The sequence below is a fragment of the Anabrus simplex genome, chromosome 1 (genome assembly GCF_040414725.1).
Source record: "Anabrus simplex isolate iqAnaSimp1 chromosome 1, ASM4041472v1, whole genome shotgun sequence".
Taxonomy (NCBI): Eukaryota; Metazoa; Arthropoda; class Insecta; order Orthoptera; family Tettigoniidae; genus Anabrus; species Anabrus simplex.
Window position 1 is genome coordinate 1,422,882,359 of NC_090265.1, and position 21,478 is coordinate 1,422,903,836.

The following is a 21,478-nucleotide window of genomic DNA, read 5'->3' on the forward strand; positions in this document are numbered from 1 at the left end:
TGATTTTATGAACAAAAATTGTAGTGATCATGGCAGTATACCGTATTTTACTCATGTATTAGACACGCACACACCCTGGCTTTTCGAGACGAAGAAAATGAAAAAAATCAATTTTGCATACAAGACCTCCAACCTCATTCATCGGAGAACAACGATTCCGCTTCAAAGCGGGCACAACCTTTACTCCAGCTCTGATGACATCACACAAATTTGTGAATAGTTTCATCCATATGGCCCACGTAATTAAAACAAGCTTCAACGTCATGCGGTACATCTGTGTTTCGTAGTTAATAATGTCTGCCTTCATAGCACAGGCCTACTGCAGCTCTGACGAGGTCGCACAAATAGGTGAATAGTTTCGTGTCCGACCTGCACATTGCAAGCACGCATCAGTCATGTACATATGTCTGTGTTTTGTAGTTAAGAATGTCCACCAGCAAAATGCTTAGCACGATTAGCTGTCATTTTCAGGAACCTGAGTTTGATTCCCGGCACCGTATTGCCAGAGATTTACGAATGGCAGGAAAGTTGATACGCGATAAAAATGGTACATACAACTCCCTTCCACTGGGGGCCTGTCTAACAAGAGCTGCACCACCTCGGGATGAGGAAACAAGATTATTTTAGCTGAGAAATATTCACGGTTGTTGCTATTAATATAGCAGGCGAGATCATTAACAAAGTGATCGTTTAATATTTTGTAACTCGGGCCAATACAGGTTTTCTTAACCCTCGGGACGTCGCGCGAGACAGTGTAACATCAGTCGTCGCGTGCGGTGGAAAAGACCGCACAAGAATTCCATATCATTTTTGTATTTCAATTTGCTATTTATTTTTGTTATGCTGCTATATTTTCGTTTACTCTCTATTTTCATCATTAAAAATACAAATATTATTTATTTACATTTAAATAGTGCTTTAAAATAATACAATAACTAACATTACGTTCTACCTAACATACATCAAAAAACAGTGAAATGGGGAGAACATAGATTTACAGAATTCACAAAAGTAAACTGGTAAAAGAAGTATAGTGCAATGTACGAGTAATTTACAACTATCAGTAAAAACATGTACAAAACAAAGTTACAGCAACATAAATAAGGTATACAGTACAATGGTAAGAGCAAGGCTACAACAGATAGAAGAGTAATAACAATTCCAGATTTACTGTTCACTACAGACAATTTATTTGTCATTCTCCATTATATTTGTGAGATGAATTTGTCCATAGATAATAAAACGGTCATCTTCAATTTCTTCAACTTCACCTGCTGTCACCACACTGCAGACTTGACAGGTGAAGATAGTGTGCTCCCGGCATATGAACAGAGAGCAGGTAGCACACGAAGTCTTCGTCTTTCTGTTTCCTTTTCCACACCATCAATCAATTAGTTTATCCTATCAACTTATTCGGAAACTGTTTCACTCACAACACAAGCAAACAGTCAAACAATTCGTGTATACGAACAGTTGCGCGTCCAGGGATAGAACCAAATTCAACAAACGGCAGTAGTCGCCCGCGGTCGAAAGCACCACACACTCACATAAACATCCACAGCGACAAAAGAAGAGCAACTGGGGAGCACTACCTGGCTATAAACACCAGAGGAAGGTTGCGGGGTAGATTGGTGGAGGGAGAAATCTGTCCTGTAACAACTGTAGACAGAGTGACAAAAGAAGGATGCGTGCGGTCGAAAAGACCGCGGTGTGACATCCCGAGGGTTAAGAGAAGTAGATTTAAAACAATAAAAACAATCGAATCATAACGATTGTTATACTCAACATCATACCTCACAAATAATAATAATAATAATAATAATAATAATAATAATTCCATAGATCGGCAGACCCTGTTCAACATACTAGAGGAATTTCAAGTCGACAGGAAAACGAGGGAATTGATTAAACAAACTCTGACCAACACAACATCAAAAGTTAAGTTCTTGGGAGAAATTTCTGAACCGTTCGAAATCAGAAGTGGCGTCTGACAGGGAGATGGACTATCCCCACTACTATTCAATTTAGTTTTGGAAAAAGTGATTCGTGAATGGAGAAAAGAAACTAAAGGTATAAACATTGGCAGACTTCTTAAAGACAAAATACACCTTGACTGCTTAGCTTTCGCAGATGACGTTGCGATCCTTTCGAACAACAGACAAGAAGCAATTAAATCCATAGAAAAATTGAATGAAATAGCCGCAAAAACCGGACTTCAAATTTCATTTGAAAAGACGCAGTTTATGGAAGGAACTAAATCAAGATTCGACAATCAACCATTAATCACCAATTGTGGAATAATTTCCCAAGTAGACAAATTCAAGTATCTAGGTGAAATTATTCAGCCAGCAGGGTTAAATCAGGAAGCTAACAAAGAAAGAACTGCTAAACTGCAAAGGGCTTACAAAATCACATGGAACAGATACAACAAAAGATGTATATCAAAAAATGCAAAATTACGACACTACAATACAGTCATCAAACCAGAGGCACTTTATGCATCTGAAACACTGATCATTGGCGGCAGGTCACAAATGAAAAGCACTGAGAAACAAGAGAGGAAAATTCTCAGAAAAATCCTAGGACCAAAGTTCGAAAATGGAATTTGGATGAAAAAGAAACCACACGAAATTTTTCAATTCACAGAAAAAATTGCAGATACCATCAGAAAGAGACGACTAAAATTCTACGGACACCTACACAGAATGGATAACAACAGGCTGACAAAGAATTCTAAATCTAGCTCTAACCCTGAAAATCCGCAACAATTGGTTAGCAGAAATTCATGAAGATCTACAAGAAATGGGTATTGAAGACGAAACCATTCAAGATAGAATGAAATTTAGAAGCTTAGTAAACAAACATAAATTTGCAGAGAAACCAACAAGAAAAAATACAGGCTGGACAGAAATACGCAGAAAGGAACACAGTTAAAAAATGAAGAGATATTGGGAAGAAAAGAAGAAGAAACATTGTGCAAAATAAGTTCAAACGCGCTCCACAGCTGGGCACAACGAATCAAAAAAAAAATAATAATAATAATAATACATACATACATACATACATACATACATACATTATAATTAATAGACTGTTATGCCTTTCAGCATTCAGTCTGCAAGCCTCTGAGAATTTACTAAACGTCGCCACAATCCTCGATTTGCAACTGGTGTTGTGGCCTCATTTATTTCTATACCTCTTATCTTTAAATCGTTAGAAACCGAGTCTAACCATAGTAGTCATGGTCTCCCTCTACTTCTCTTACCCACCATAGCAGAGTACATTATTCTCCTAAGTAATCTATCCTCCCCCATTCGCCTCACATGACCCCACCACCGAAGCCAGTTTATGCGTACAGCTTAATCCATAGAGTTCATTCCTAAATTAGCCTTTATCTCCTCATTCCGAGTTCCCTCCTGTCATTGTTCCCACCTGTTTGTACCAGCAATCATTCTTGCTACTTTCATGTTTGTTACTTCTAACTTATGAATAAGATATCCTGAGTCCATCCAGCTTTTGCTTCCATAAAGCAAAGTTGGTCTGAAAACAGACTGATGTCAAGATAGTTTCATCTGGGAGCTGACTTCCTTCTTACACAATACTCCTGATCGCAACTCTGAGCTCACTGCATTAGCTTTACTACACCCTGATTCAACCTCTCTTACTATATTACCATCCTGGGAGAACACACAACCTAAATACTTGAAATTATCGACCTGTTCTAGCTTTGTATCACCAACCTGACATTCAATTCTGTTGAATTTCTTACCTACTGACATCAATTTAGTCTTCGAGAGGCTAATTTTCATACCATACTCATTGCACCTATTTTCAAGTTCCAAGATATTAGACTGCAGGCTTTCGGCACAGTCTGCCATTAAGACCAAGTCGTCAGCATAGGCCAAACTGCTTACTACATTTCCACCTACCTGAATCCCTCCCTGCCATTTTATACCTTTCAGCAGATGGTCCATGTAAACTACGAACAGCAAAGGTGAAAGATTACAGCCATGTCTAACCCCTGTAAGTACCCTGAACCAAGAACTCATTCTACCATCAATTCTCACTTAAGCCCAATTGTCAACATAAATGCCTTTGATTGATTTTAATAATCTACCTTCAATTCCATAGTCCCCCAGTATAGTGAACATCTTTTCCCTCAGTACCCTGTCATATGCTTTCTCTAGATCAACGAAACATAAACACAACGGCCTATTCCTCTTGTAGCATTTTTCAATTACCTGGCGCATACTGAAAATCTGATCCTGACAGCCTCTCTGTGGTCTGAAACCACACTGGTTTTCATCCAACTTCCTCTCAACGACTGATCGCACCCTCCCTTCCAAGATGCCAATGAATACTTTGCCTGGTATACTAATCAATGAGATACCTCGATAGTTGTTGCAATCCTTCCTGTTCCCTTACTTATAGATAGGTGTAATTACTGCTTTTGTCCAATCTGAAGGTACCTTACCAACACTCCATGCTAATTTTACTATTCTATGAAGCCATTTCATCCCTGCCTTCCCACTATACTTCACCATTTCAGGTCTAATTTCATCTATTCCTGCTGTCTTATGACAATGGAGTTTATTTACCATTCTTTCCACTTCCTCAAGCATAATTTCACCAACATCATTTTCCTCCTCCCCATGAGCTTGGCTGTTTGCAACACCACCAGGATGATTTCCTTTTACATTGAGAAGATGTTCAACCTGATGGAAGAAGAAAAATCATTTGGACGGTTTCAACAAGATTCAGCCACTGCGTGTACAGCAGAAGAAACAATCTGGAAGTGTTTGCAGACAGAGTGATCAGTGTTTGTGATTTTTACTTGTGAGGTAGACTGAAATAAACGGTTTATCAGCCAAATTTCAAGTAACTAATCTCATTTTGTTCCACATTGAAGATACAATAAGTAAAATTCTTTCCTGAATAAAATGACTGTCCATCTATTCAATACAATATATATATAATATACTAGCTGATGTACCCGTGCTTCGCTACGGGATTCTCAGAAAGACTGACTTGGTGGTTTTTCTAACTGAATTCAACATAGGTCATTACAAAAATGTCAGTAGGAATGTAGCGATTGAAAGCAATGTTATCATATAAAATACTCGATCAAATGAAAAAAGGCACACTTTCTCACTTTCAATGAACAGTACTACGGTGTCGATCTAAGAGTCCAAAGTTCCAGAGCTAGAATAACCAGGTCGCAGACTACCGTGAACACTCCTCTGTCATTATTCCCTTAAATATGCACGCTACTCATTCCAATCACTGGCTCGGAGTAGGGATTTTATAGCTCGAATACTATGATGAACCAGTGTGTTACGTACCAGATATATCAGAAAATGTATGAACCAGAGGAATGGCATGCTAAAGAAGAAAGTTATCTTACACCCCAGTTACTTCTCGCCAATATACAGGCAGACTGTTACAGTCGGTACGACCAGGCGAGTTGGCCATGTGGTTAGGGGCACGCAGCTGTGAACTTGCATCTGGGAGATAGTGGATTCGAACCCCACTGCCGGGAACCCTGAAGATCGTATTCGGGAGATAGTGGGTTCGAGCCCCACTGTCGGCAGCCCTGACAATGGTTTTCCGTTGTTTCCCATTTTCACACCAGGCAAATGCCGGGACTGTTCCTTAATTAAAGCCACGGCCGCTTCCTTCCACTTCCTAGACCTTTCCTATCCCATCGTCGCCATAAGACATATCTGTGTCGGTGCGACGTCAAGCAAAAAAAAAAGATGGTATTCCGTGGTTTCCCATTTTCACACCAGTCACACCAGGCTGTACCTTAAAGCCAAGGCCGCTTCCTTCACACCACTATTCATTTCCTATCCCATCGTCGCCATAGCGACATCAAGCAAATTAAAAAAACCTCGGTACGCTGCAGTAAACCTATCTATCGGAGATGAAAGGAAACAGAAGACAAAAAGCACATCACAACAAACAATGGTCAATGTAACGTTATTGTTGATAAAGTTTATAAGCTTTCTATATTGCAGGCCTTCACATTAGCTTTCTTTCGACTCTGTGATATTAGGGTGTGTTACAAAGTTATTTATATCGTAGACTGTAGTTCCTTATTCTCAGACTTTACATACCGATTTTCACTAAATTCTGTTTACCCATTTTCTCGTGACTCGGCGCTGATATGGACTTAGTAACAAAAATCCAAATTCATGAATATCTCCGATTATAAGCGGTACGGTAACAATGTATAAGACATAAGTGATCGGAAATTTAATAACTTCTTACATAACTACTACTAACTTACGACGTAACTAAAGTTATGTTAGTTATGTAGCATTTATCGATACGACCACTAATAACATAAATAACTTATTTGAGAATTACATTTAAGACCTTCCCCTAAACTACCATTTCACTCAGCGTAATTAAAATAATTTGTAACCTAGATTGCAGTGGTTCTATCACCCGACATTACATACCGCTTTTCATTAAATTCTCTTCAGCCGTTTTATCGTGATGCATGTACATACATACATACATACATACAGAAAATACGGAAAAGTAAAAAATGTATTTCATTATTACTGTGGACATGGCCGATACAGAAATACCATTCTTTCAAATTCTGAGTAATGTACATAAAAACTCTTACTTTATATATATAGATTTATCGATACGACCACTAATAACATAAATTATTTGAGAATTACATTTCAGGCCTTCTCCTAAACTACCATTTCACTCAGCGTGATTAAAATAATTTATAGCCGAGCTTGTAGTGGTTCATCACCCGACATTACATACAGATTTTCATTAAATTCTCTTCAGCCGTTTTCTATTGATGCGTGTACAATCATACATACATACAGACAGACAGAAATTATGGAAAAGTAAAAAATGCATTTTCTTGTTACTATGGACATGAGAGATACAGACATACCATTCATTTGAAATTCTGAGCAATGTAGAGGCAAAACACTTATTTTATATATCGATTACATTTCAGGCCTTCCCCTAAACTACCATTTCACTCAGTGTGAATAACATTATTGATGGACTAGATTATAGCGGCCTATTCCCCGACTTTGCATACCATTTTTCGTGAAGATACGACCACTAATAAAATAAATATTTGACAATTAAATTTTAGGCCTTCCCCTAAACTACCATTTTTCTCAGCGTGTATAGCCTATATTGTAGCGACTTATTTCCCACCTTTGTCTAGCGATTTTCATAAAGACACGACCACTAATAACATAAATATTTGAGAATTAAATTTCAGGCCTTCCCCTAAACTACCATTTTACTCAGCGTGATTAAAATAATTTATGGCCTAGATTGTAGCAGTTCATCACCCGACTTTTCATTGCGATTTTCATTACATTCTCTTCAGGTTTTCTCGTGATGCATGTACATACAGACAGACAGAAATTACAGAAAAGTAAAAAATGCATTTTCTTGTTACTGTGGACATGACCAATACAGAAATACCATTCTTTTTAAATTCTGAGCAATGTACAGACAAAATTCTTATTTTATATATATATAGATTACATTTCAGGCCTTCCCCTAAACTCCCATTACACTCGGTGTGAATAATATTATTGATAGCCTAGATTATAGCGACCTATTCGCCGACTCTGCATACCAATTTTCATGAAGATATGACCACTAATAAAATAAATGTATGACAATTAAATTTTAGGCCTTCCCCTAAACTACCATTTTCCTCAGCGCGTATAGCCTATATTGTAGCGACTTATTTCCCATCCTTGTCCAGCGATTTTCGTTAAGACACAACAACTAATAACATAAATATTTAGAATTAAATTTCAGGCCTTCCCCTAAAATTCCATTTCACTCAGCGTGATTAAAATAATTTATAGCCTAGATTGTAGCGGTTCATCACCCGACTTTAAATTCCGATTTTCATTAAATTCTCTTCAGCTGTTTTCTCATGATGCGTGTACATACATACAGACAGACAGACAGACATACATACATTATCATTATAGACTGTTATGCCTTTCAGCGTTCAGTCTGCAAGCCTCTGAGAATTTACTAAACGTCGCCACAATCCTCGATTTGCAACTAGTGTTGTGGCCGCATTTAGTTCTATACCTCTTATCTTTAAATCGTTAGAAACAGAGTCTAACCATCGTCGTCTCGGTCTCCCTCTACTTCTCTTACCCTCCATAACAGAGTCCATTATTCTCCTAGGTAACCTATCCTCTTCCATTCGCCTCACATGACCCCACCACCGAAGCCAGTTTATGCGTACAGCTTCATCCATCGAGTTCATTCCTAAATTAGCCTTTATCTCCTCATTCCGAGTTCCCTCCTGCCATTGTTCCCACCTGTTTGTACCAGCAATCATTCTTGCTACTTTCATGTTACTTCTAACTTATCAATAAGATATCCTGAGTCCACCCAGCTTTCGCTCCCGTAAAGCAAAGTTGGTCTGAAAACAGACCGATGTAAAGATAGTTTCGTCTGGGAACTGACTTCCTTCTTACAGAATACTGCTGATCGCAACTCTGAGCTCACTGCATTAGCTTTACTACACCTTGATTCAACCTCTCTTACTATATTACCATCCTGGGAAAACACCCAACCTAAATACTTGAAATTATCGACCTGTTCTAGCTTTGTATCACCAATCTGACATTCAATTCTGTTGAATGTCTTACCTACTGACATCAATTTAGTCTTCGAGAGGCTAATTTTCATACCATACTCATTGCACCTATTTTCAAGTTCCAAGATGTTAGACTGCAGGCTTTCGGCACAGTGTCTGCCATTAAGACCAAGTCGTCAGCATAGGCCAAACTGCTTACTACATTTCCACCTACCTGAATCCCTCCCTGCCATTTTATACCTTTCAGCATATGATCCATGTAAACTACAAACAGCAAAGGTAAAAGTTTACAGCCTTGTCTAACCCCTGTAAGTACCCTGAACCAAGAACTCATTCTACCATCAATTCTCACTGAAGCCCAATTGTCAACATAAATGCCTTTGATTGATTTTTATAATCTACCTTTAATTCCATAGTCCCCCAGTATAGCGAACATCTTTTCCCTCGGTACCCTGTCATATGCTTTCACTAGATCAACGAAACATAAACACAACGGCCCATTCCTCTCGTAGCATTTTTTCAATTACCTGGCGCATACTGAAAATCTGATCCTGACAGCCTCTCTGTGGTCTGAAACCACACTGGTTTTCATCAACTTCCTCTCAACGACTGATCGCACCCTCCTTTCCAAGATGCCAGTGAATACTTTGCCTGGTATACTAATCAATGACATACCTCGATAGTTATTGCAATCCTTCCTGTTCCCTTGCTTATAGATAGGTGCAATTACTGCTTTTGTTCAATCTGAAGGCACCTTACCAACACTCCACACTAATTTTACTACCCTATGAAGCCATTTCATCCCTGCCTTCCCACTATACTTCACCATTTCAGGTCTAATTTCATCTATTAATGCTGCCTTATGACAATGGAGTTTATTTACCATCCTTTCCACTTCCTCAAGCATAATTTCACCAACATCATTTTCCTCCTCCCCATGAGCTTGGCTGTTTGCAACACCACCATGATGATTTCCTTTTACATTCAGAAGATGTTCAAAATATTCCCTCCACCTCTCCAGTGATCCCCTGGGATCTATTATGAGTTCACCTGAATTACTCAAAACACTGTTCATTTCCGTTTTCCCTCCCTTCCTAAGATTCTTTATTACTGTCCAGAAAGGTTTCCCTGCTTTTTGACCTAGCCTTTTCAGGTTATTACCAAAATCTTCCCATGACTTCTTTTTGGATTCAACAACTATTTGTTTCGCTCTGTTTCTTTCATCTACATACCAATCCCTGTCTGCCTCGGCCCTTGTTTGGAGCCATTTCTGATAAGCCTTCTTTTTAGGTTTACAGGCTGCTCTCACTTCATCATTCCACCAAGATGTTCGCCTTTTCCCATCTTTACACACAGTTGTTCCTAGGCATTCCCTTGATGTTTCTACTACAGCATCCCTGTATACCACCCATTCACTTTCTATATCCTGAACCTGCTTACTGTCTACTGTTCGAAACTTCTCACTAAGCATATCCATGTACTTCTGTCTGATTTCCTCGTCCTGGAGATTTTCTACCCTTATTCGTTTGCAGATTTCACTTTTTCTACCCTAGGCCTAGAGATACTTAGTTCACTACAGATCAGATAGTGGTCTGTATCATCGAAAAATCCGCGAAAAACTCGTACATTCCTAACAGATTTCCTGAATTCAAAGTCTGTTAAGATATAGTCTATTATGGATCTGGTACCCCTAGCCTCCCATGTGTAGCGGTGAATAGCCTTATGCTTGAGGAATGTATTATTAACAGCTAAACCCATACTAGCACAGAAGTCCAGCAAACGCTTCCCATTCCCATTAGCTTCCATATCTACCCCACATTTACCAATCACCCTTTCGTATCCTTCAGTTCTATTCCCAACTCTCACATTGAAATCGCCCATTAGCACTATTCTATCCTTGCTGTTGACCCTGACCACGATGTCAATCAATGCTTCATAAAACTTGTCAACTTCATCCTCATCTGCACCCTCACATGGTGAATACACGGACACAATTCTTGTCCTAATTCCTCCAACTGACAAATCTACCCACATCATTCGCTCATTTACGTGCCTAACAAAAACTATGTTGCGTGCAATGGTATTCCTGATAAAGAGCCCTACCCCAGACTCTGCCCTTCCCTTTCTAACACCCGTCAAGTACACTTTATAATCTCCTATCTCTTCCTCGTTATCTCCCCTTACCCGAATATCACTTACTCCTAGCACATCTAGATGCATCCTCTTTGCTGACTCAGCCAGTTCTACCTTCTTTCTTCCATAAGCCCCATTAATATTGATAGCTCCCCATCGAATTCCATTTCGTTCGCCAAGTTGTTTCCAAGGAGTCCCACGCCTGTCAAATGGGAGTGGGACTCCATTACTCCCATAGGTCCGAGGCTTGCTCAAAGTGTTCTGAGCTCGGCAAATTCATGAAGCAGGATGCTGCCCTACTTGCACATAGTCCAAATGAGGATCTCTCCTCTAACGGGTTTTGGACCACCGATGAATTGTATAGTCCTAGCCACCTGAGCACAAGGAGGGCCACGACTCAGAATATGTCCGAGATGCCCACTCCCATTCCATAGCAACTGGTATCCCGACTCTCAGGACCACTTACTAGGCCACTCAGCCGTTGCCCATGGTTCACGAACTAGGACGTGACTACAGTAACCCACAAACATGAACCAGACAGACAGACAGAAATTACGGAAAAGTAAAAAATGCATTTTCTTGTTACTGTAGACATGTCCGATACAGAAATACCATTCTTTTTAAATTCCAAGCAATGTACAGACAAAACTTTTATTATATATATATATATTATATTATTTATAATAGGTTACTTCTTGAATAAAATTACTGTGTCCACCTATTCAATACAATATATATATTATGTAATTTATTTTATTTATTTATAATTTATATATATTATATAATTTATTGTATTGAATAGTAGGACACAGTAATTTTATTCAGGAAATAATTTTACTTATTGTATCTTCAATGCGGAACAAAATGAGATTAGTTACTTGTAATTTATAGTAATGAGAGGTGGCCGTCCAACCTCTCAACGTTTGGACGTGGTTTCACCTTTGTTTCGCTACTTGTTGAAGATGCTCACTCACCACAACACTCCTCGAACACCCGACAAGTCGTGCAGTTTTTCAAAATACTCGTGCCGAGCCTCCGGGCCGTCCCAATCTGCCCTCGGTTAAACTCGGGTAGATCGCGTGCCCTCCCCATTCTACACATGGACAACACGCTCACTGATACAACGTGCACCGTGCGTGTCTGACTAGCAGTCATTCCTTGTCAGGTGACGCTGTTATCGCCTGGACGGGTTTATATCAATAGTAACTAGACTGTCATAATGTTCTGGCTGATCAGGGTATCTCTACTAACAATGTCTCCACATTTGTACTTCCAATATTTTAGTAGCCTTCTGGACAGCTAAGTGAAGAAGGTGACAGATACACCCTGGTATAACCATTGAAGGTTTCTGCTGTTAAAAAAAATGCTGACATTTCCTTAAGTTTACCTACCATTGTATTTGCACTGTCACAACCAAATGATAAATATCTTTCCCATTTCAGCATCTAATTTCTCTGTCCAACACCTAAAATATTCCATCCCCAGTGTTATCACATTCCACCAAAGCAAGCAGTAGAGAAACAATCTATTGTTTCTTCTCACAAAAATAAGTAAAGACCAATGGATACAATTTGCAGCCATTGTTATCTTTAAGGTGCATTTTGAAGTCTTCTGACTATTGCAGATAGTGTTGCCTCGGATATGCTCCTCACTATTGCAGCTGTCTTGGTTCTGCCATTTCCATACATTTTAGCAATTTCTGAGTCTGGAAACATGCCTTAAAGGGTCTGCTGCAGATAAGGGAACTAGGACGTGTTCGACCAAAAATCGTGTGAAATAACATTCAGCCCATATGCCGCTATTATCATGGCTTTTTGTATTAAAAAATTATGAGAGCATCTTTGCATCGCTCTTTAATGCACCTGTACTTTTTATGTCTTAGATTTCAATTTTTATTATAATTTTGGATCCACCTTATTCAATCATAAAAAATATATGTTGTAATTACATCTATGCAACAATTTTTATGTACTGAATAAGGTGGACCAAAAATTATAATAAAAGTTGTAATCTTGGTTTTATATGGACAAACAATGAAGTTTATTAATTTAATCTTAGATTTCAAACGATATCCGCAGCCTTTCATGATTAACTGAAAAGTTATACTCGTATGTTTCACAAAATGTATCAATCCATGAAAGTTTAGATAGTCCTAGGCATGGAAACACTTCCATATTCTGCTTTCGGTAATGCTGATTTACCGCAAACATTTTTGTCCATCGTAACTCAGCTCTTCATTGCTTTTATGTTTAAACATCTTGTTACTTACTTAACACAGATGTAGGCTTGCACTACACAAATCTGTAACTTTGTTACAATTTGTGTTAGGTAACAAAAGCAGGCAGATGAACCAGAGGTAATAGAGCAAGATTTGAATACATATGCAGGGAATGCGTTCGGTAAAGATGTTATACTCAGTCAAAGGTTGTGAACAATTGTCGCCATCTCTAAATTATTTCACAAACTTTTAACAGCGGGTCTTCTCTGCGGCGTACCGTACGAAACCTAAGTTTATCATATTCGTGGGGAAAATGGAAAATTTCAGAACAGCACTTTGAATTACACTCATCTGGGATACAGCCACCTACAGCAGTACGTCGATATGATGGAATTTATTTTTAAAAGTATATTTCCTATTAAGACGAGAGCACACAATTTCTTTGAGGCAGCCGGAGAACTGTATTGTCTTCTGCATTAAGGTATGTACGTCTGAAATGTTATTGCTTGTATTAGATTACCATTGCTTATTTCACTGGTTTGTTCATTCAGGACTGTTTATTGTTGATGGTATACAACTAGCCGTATTGCATTCCTGGAATGACGCCGTTCCTTTCAAGATTTCAGCCAATGGCGTTTTGTCCTTATGTTTGTGAAGATTGAAAATGTTGCACAATAATAAACATATAAACGAGGGTTGGACTGGAAAGTCGTTTGGCTTTCGGAATGAATAGATTTGCCTCTTACAAGTTACAGTACATAACTTCACATTCGACATGACAATATGAGTTAGGCCTCTAGTGAAGTTTTAATCCGTCAAATTCATAAAATCTGTAGTAGTCCATACTGCTTCTGTACTGCCATAGTACATGTGAGAAATCCACAGAAACTACGGAAAATCCATAGTAGATGGCATCCCTGTTAATACAGACGAAGATTTCTGTAAAAATTGTGCTTTCCATCTAAACCCCAATCTGAGGTTTAAAAAATTCAGGTCCATGTAAGAACACTAAAAACGGGTTTTACTGCATTAATCTGTGTAATATCCTTTCATTGATTAATCCCTTATTATGAGCAAACTAGAGCGCATTATTCTTTCCATTGCCAATATTATACACTCCAGCATTTATACTGACTACAATCATCTTCCATAGCTATTTCTCGCCACATGAATGAGCGAGCTCTTGCCAACATTCAAAAGTGCTACCGGTATCGATGGCGGTTAGTAATACCCATCGACTCATGACTCCTACTGGTGCAAACAAACGAAGTTCGAAATAAATAAGTGCATCAATAATGTGGCCGGCAGCAGTTGTTAACTTCTTAGAAACAAACATACATACATCATTATAGACCGTTATGCCTTTCAGCGTTCAGTCTGCAAGCCTCTGTGAATTTCCCGTCGCCACAATCCTCGATTTGCAACTAGTGTTGTGGCCTCATTTAGTTCTATACCTCTTACCTTTAAATCATTAGAAACTGAGTCTAAGCATCGTCATCCTGGTCTCCCTCTACATCTCTTACCATCCATAACATTCCATTATTCTCCTAGGTAACCTATCCCTCTCCATTCGCCTCACAATCCCACCACTGAAGCCGGTTTATGCACACAGTTTCATTCATCGAGTTCATTCTTAACTCAGCCTCTATCTCCACATTCCAAGTGCCCTCCTGCCATTGTTCCCACCTGTTTGTACAAGCAATCATTCTCGCTACCTTCATGTCTTGTCCTCATATCATGTCTTTTCTTATGCATAAGATGTCCGAAGTCCACCCAGCTTTCGCTTCCGTAAAGCAAAGTTGGTTTGAAAGCAGACTGATGTACAGATTTAGAAATTAAAGATGAAGTAAATGATCGCTTAATTTTAATACTAGGTCCTGAAATTAAATAAGAATGTGATACTTCACAAGATAAGGAAGGATGCATCAGTGATTTCAGACATTAGGTTATATACCCTCAAGTCTAGCTAAATTTCAGAAAGCCTATTCCCATGTAAATTTATAGAAAAAAAAAGTTAGTAATACTCTATAGGGAAGCTGGAAATATGTTACTACTACTATTTTTAAGAATGAAACTGAACGCGCACATTCACAGGAGTATCGGAATTAGAAAATACTGTAAGCAACGAGTAAACCGTGGCATAGAAAACAACTGCAAAAGTTTTGAACAAACTGACTGCTGTTTCATACCAATTTTAATGTGTTTTTTTGTACGAGGGCTATGCCGAACATTTTTAGCAGAGTGTGAGAAAAAAATTTTTATTTGCGAAATAATAATTACAACTTTTCAAAATACTCTCCATTAGCACGTATACATTTTTCCATTCTCTGAAACAACATAGAAAACATTTCAGTCCAAGCTTCTTTCGGGATGTCACTTAGTGCACTATCGTACGCTGCAATGGCCTCTTCATCTGACGAAAACCGCTGCCCACGTATTTTTTCCTTGGTCTTAGGAAACAGAAAGAAGTCACATGGGGCCAGGTAAGGTGAATAGGGGGGATGAGGTAACACTTGCACTTTTTCCCTTTGCAAAAAGTCCATTGTTCTGGCAGCCTGTGTGCAGATGCATTGTCGTGATGCAGAAGGTGCCCACTCTTGGACTTTGAGTGCTGTGACCTCCAAGTGGCGAGGACTTTGGGAAGATAGTCATTCACATATCATTCAGCATTGACTGTACGACATGTGTCCAAGGTCACAGAGGTGAGATGCCCCATTTTCGTAAAAAAATGTTGCCATCATCCTCTTTTCGGAGCTCCAACTTCATCGAACATTTGTGGGTGGTTCCTCCCATGGAAAGCATCACACAGAAGACTGTCTCTTCATTTCAGGGTCATAATGGTAGACCCATGTTTCATCACATGTGACGATATTGTAGGTGTCTTAGGACCGCCCTCCACTGAACTCTTCTAGCATGAAATGACACCAGTCCACTCGCTACTCCTTTTGGCTTTATGTCAGGGAATGTGGCACCCAACAGGCACATCACTTGGTAAGGCGTAAATAATCGTGAACAATGGTCTGCGCTGCTCTTGACCCAATATTTAAGGTCCCTTCAATGTCACAAAATGAAAGATGTGGATCTGCTTTGATCATTTCCCTCACAGCATCAATGTTTTCTTGAGTCACAGCTGTTGCTGGGCGACCGGGACGAGGTTCACCTTCAACTGACTGCCGACCCCTTGAAAACTCGTGAAACCAATTTCCAACTGTGGCTCTATAAGGGGCAGCCTCACCAAAAACGTGCAGCAAAGAAGAATGGCATTTTTCGGCACTTAATTTCTTTTTATAATCATAAAAAATCATTGCTCGAAAATCGCGGCGCGACAGATCCATCTTGCACAGTGTCTGACTCAGCACTGCCTGTGCTTTCTTCCCTCGCTGTGGAGGAACTACCAGTAGGAGGAGTTGCGCGCGCATGTTCCAAGGCCGAAAAACATCGCTCTTTCAAATGAAAATAATCCCATTATCCTCAGAATTACGGTTTTGGGCTGCAAAAAACTTTCGGCATAACCTTCGTATCTTTCTGACTTTTACAGGAAATGAGATGTAACAGCAATCCGCTGTAGCAAGTAAATTTATTGCCATTATGAATTATCTTTGAAACAGACTTCTATTGTATATGTTTGATTCAAAGTGACACGCAGATATTTGGAATGGAAACAGTGATTTAAAACAACTTCATTCTAAAACTGCAAGCTTATGTCTTAGAAGAAAAAATCTAACCTGAATCTTATTCAGATCAGGTTATGTAGCCCTGTAATTAATTGATAACAAAAGTGGGAGAGATATTTTGAATCAAAATATAAGGAACTGTAAAAAAAAAAAAAAAAGTGCTGTCTCAGTATCTACATACAAAACTCTTAGACAGGTATAAACTTGGTCCCATACCTGGGCATGAAGTAGCAGGTGAAGTTGTTTGTTGTGCTTGTGTATCTTCAGACTGCTCCACCTTCACATTCTGCAGTCTGGAGGTACTCTGACTAACAATGTCCAAGTCAGAATCCATGCTTTCTGATGAAAACATAGGAAACAGTCTTTTGTCACTTGATCCTGTTAAGGTAGAATTATTTACATTCTTCTTTCGTGCACCATTCGAAGGTGTAAATGTTGGAATATTTACAGAATGACGTGAGTGAGTAACTTTCTCCATAGCTGATTCACTTGTATTGTGGAAACTACATGAAGGTCCACCATCACCACTTCCATGCCTAGAATGGTCTCCTTTCTTGGCTTTCAGTTTTGCAGAGGCTGTACGATCCCCTTCCCGCAACACTCTCTTACGTCGAGCTGCCTCATATGAGTCAGAGCCTGCTCCTCCAACTGCTCCATCACAATCCATACGGGAATCAGGAAACAATCTGTAATAAGGGACTGATTCTTGTGGACTAGGCCAACTTCGCCGAAAGCAAGCCTCCGCTGAAGAACGGCGGCGAAACTGAGGGTACAAAGGGTCTTCCATCACTGGTTCTGACTGCTGAGGGAATTGCTCCAGGGATACAACATCAACATCATCATGATCACTTTCAGCAAACAGTGGGTCATATTCCATTTCGCCTAAACATATAAAAAAGAACAAATAATTACAAAATTTACAGAAAATGTGTTTTATTTCAATCAAATGAACCACAAGTAAATAATGAGGTACTTTGGAAGAACAAAGCATTCAATGAGAGACAGAAAGTAGCACCTTGAATAATAAACGTTAATGGTTAACTACACCTTGAAAGGAAGAATGCAAAACTATCCCTCAGAAAATTCCATCCATCCACCTTAACCAATCTGAAAAGTAAACACTTTCACTTCAAGATATATTATTTTGAAGGATGGTTTTGGTCTCATGAAGTAGAATAGGATTGGGATCATAAGCAGACAAATTACACAAAACTAACAACAAATGCCTTTAATTAAAAGAACAAAGGTGGATGAGTAAATTAAATTAATACAGTTGAACCTCTCTTCTGCAGACACCATGGGTTCCGAGGCAAAAGCCTGTTAGGAGAAATATCTGCTGAAAAAAGTTTGTAAAAAATAATAAATAAATAATTTTAACAGCAAAGTACATACACCTTAAACATAAGCATACATACAGACATGATACTGTATAGGCTTTTGGGCTTATGTTGTTTAAGAAGCCTTTCTCATGGACAGTCGAGATTTCTTCTGATGACGCAGAGCACAGTTTTGTGCGAAACGTAAAGAATTTCATAGAATTTTCTTGACACGGCATAAGCCCAAAAGCCTACACAGTATCATGTCTATAAGTACGGGCCGTGAAAGCATCAATGAAAACATACGCATACTGTACATATCTTTAATTTGATTATTCTAAATCTTTGTTTAAATGTCTCTATGGGAGATATTAGAAGTAATTTTACGTTGTTAACGAACATTACAGCCTCGGGCAGTAATCATTAAGCTTTGTCTGTGTAAATTTAGACATTTTCTCAACTGTGATGTTTTTGGAAAGGGAATAAAGTCTGTAAAATGGTTCCACTGAGTTATCTCCATAGTCGCGGTCCAGTGTGACACACAAATTCTTCATCTGTTCAAGCATATTTAGTCCCAGCTTCAATAAAAAATATACTTGTTTTTTTTTTCCCCTCACTATCACAGTCACTTTTCGTTCCTGATTTGGGTTCTGTAAAACGAAAATAAGTTTTATTCAAAATGCTCTTTTTATACGACTAGTGAAGGCTGTGGAGTATAGTTGGCTGATTCCAGAGAATAGTTTACCCAAGTTGGAAAAAAGTAAAGTTGAAAATAAAACTGAACAATTTGTTTTTATGATAGATAAAACATGACATTTTATTAATTTTATGGCATGTATGCATTTATTGATGTCTTTCAGTTTTTAATTCTGTGGTTAATTGAACCTTTATATGCAGTCTAAATTCATTTGATATTTCTCAATGGTTTTAGGAATTATGGTTTATTATGATGAAAAGGTATCAAAATTATTATGGTAAATGTTAATTCTAATGCTCTTTCTCTTCGTAGTAAAGTACTAACTTAGGTTATTAAAAGTTTATATAAGGTGTAATAAGGCGACAAATTTATTGCTGCAAGCCATGTAAACACACAACAAAAAAGGTATAACAGTTTCTGTAGACGAAAAGTGCGTGGCTCAATTTGAATAAAATTTGGTATGCAGAGCCAATACTGCATGCCCTTTCAAGCTGCTATATCATTCGTTTAAAATTTCAAATGTATTCATACGAAGCTGATAGTAAAATGCATTGTGTGTTTACGACGTTCTCGCGAGCATGTTCCCTGTCACATAGAGCCTCGTGTACAGGAATGCATTATGTGACGCAATACGCTGCCCACAGGATTCAGTTTTGCATCACACTCACTTGTAACGGATGTATTTAAACTAAGGTGATTTTTAATAATGCCGCTTACAAGGAACATTGTAAATAGTATCACAAGGAGAAAAATAATTGTGAGGATTTCAAAACGAAGGAAAGGGAAAGGCATGCAAGGAGAACAAGGAGGATGACACCTACCCTGTTAGGCATATGCTGCTAACAGGTACAAGAATCTGTGAAGAAACACAGAACTCAAAAGAAACTTCATGACTTATCAACAGTTACTTCCTGTACTACAAGTCCAACAACACAACGATCAATATCGATTACAAAGCCAAGTACAGCAACGTCTGCTTATAAAAGTAAACAAACACTGGGGAAAGCTGTAAAGCATTTGGAGCAGGCTTTACCAGTGAGTCCGCAGAAGAACCAGGAAGTTGTTTCTATGCTAAGTGCAAAATTTGGTGCAAGTTCATTCACCTCGCGCAAGCGCAGTAAGTCTCCACTTCCAAATCAAGAAGTTCTTGAATTTCTCAATTGGGATGATATCAGTTGGCCATTTCCTCGAGCAAGAGATTTTATTACCATAAAGAAGAGTTCTGGAGAAAAATTAAAACAGATACGATTCATGTGCACTGCAATGCAAGAAACATTCCAAGTATTATGTTTGTACCATAACTGAAAGTGATGGTGATGTTTATGTTGTAACCAATTTTCGCAAGAGCAACGATGGAGCTAAACTGTTTCGTGCATCACTGACGAAAAACGTGTGCTTTTTAAATTAAAGTGAAATTGAAAGAAAATTACCAGTGCCTCATTTTACTCATGGGAAATGGTTCTTTGATGAGTCCATACCAGAAGCAGAATGAACAAAAATTGTTTTTTTCATTTTATATTTTTTCTGATCAAACTTTCATTCAACTGTAGGCTACTTAAGCATTGAATTTTCGGTTATTTTTAAAAAATTTAGTTCATTTTACATTCACTGTTGTTAGTGTTAAATAAACATGTGACAATACATAAAAGCACTTTATTACGTAGGCTACATGTCGGTACCAGTATTATTATTCCCGTGTAGGGATTTGCCAGTTACCTCTATCAGGTGCATCCTACTGGTATTGGAAAAGCTCACCAGCTCTGTAGCCAGCAGAGATGGAGGTGGACTGGTCCTCCAGGTTGGGGGTTGCACATAGGGTTAACAACTCTTTTGTGGAAAACAATGCTTGTACGATCATATAGATCCGTATTGATACAGTTAAAACTAAGAAACCTAACATTGTTTCTTAGTTTTAAACAATGCCTGTTACGAAAATTTCACATATGCCTCGGATGATCTATGATGCTACCAATAAGACGACTACTGGCTGGAAATCTGATATGAGAATTGGTACATGGAATGTATGAACTATGTATAGATCTGTTGGGAAAGCATACAGATCATTACATGTCATAATGAGGCTACTTAAAGGATGCAACAAAGAATTAAAAGAAAAAAGTTACTTGAGTATGGTTCGTCCATTATTGGAGTATGCAAACAGTGTTTGGGATCCTCACCAAGAATACCTAATAAAAGAAATAGATAGTGTGCAGAGGAAAGCAGCAAGATTTGGAACAGGGGATTTCAGGAGAAAGAGTAGTGTATCAGCAATGTTAAAGGAACTTGGGTGGGAAACTTTAAGTAAGAGAAGGGAGAAAACTAGACTTATAGGATTATATAGAGCCTATACAGGAGAAGCAGCATGGGGAGATATCCGTGAGTGGCTTCAGTTGGAAAATAATTATATCGGCACGACTGACCACAAATATAAAATTAGAAGGAATTTTAGCAGAAGCGATTGGGGTAAATTTTCATTCACTGGGAAGGGTGTGAAGGAGTGGAACAGTTTACCAGGGGTAGTGTTTGATCCTTTTCCAAAATTTGTACAGATATTCAAGAAGAGAATAAACAGCAACAGAGAAAATAAATGAAGTGTTAGAGGGCATTCGACCAGTGCAGGTTATTGTAAATAAAAAAAAATGTGTGTGAATAAATTAATTCCATCCCCTGGTCTAAGGAGTTTGGACAGCCAAAGTAGGGGACTGCCTGTAGGGGTGAAGTACAGTGGGGACTTCGAGGGCCCTGGGACCGCTACGGTAGCTGTGAAGGCCCTTCAGGAACTCTGAAAAGTGGTGGCAAAAGGGGCTCTGGTTAAGA

At 38.6% G+C, this 21,478-nt stretch overlaps 1 protein-coding gene across 6 annotated transcripts in view; it reads right to left on the reverse strand.

The window, feature by feature from the left end:
* The window catches only part of LOC136858385 (E3 ubiquitin-protein ligase Arkadia), a 321,712-nt gene that overhangs the window by 195,544 nt on the left and 104,690 nt on the right, over positions 1-21,478 (reverse strand). For all 6 annotated transcript variants that reach the window (XM_067137889.2, XM_067137892.2, XM_067137888.2 and 3 more), the window contains one exon: positions 16,865-17,530. In XM_067137889.2, the coding sequence (XP_066993990.2) occupies positions 16,865-17,530 (666 nt within the window). The remainder of the gene's footprint in view (positions 1-16,864; positions 17,531-21,478) is intronic.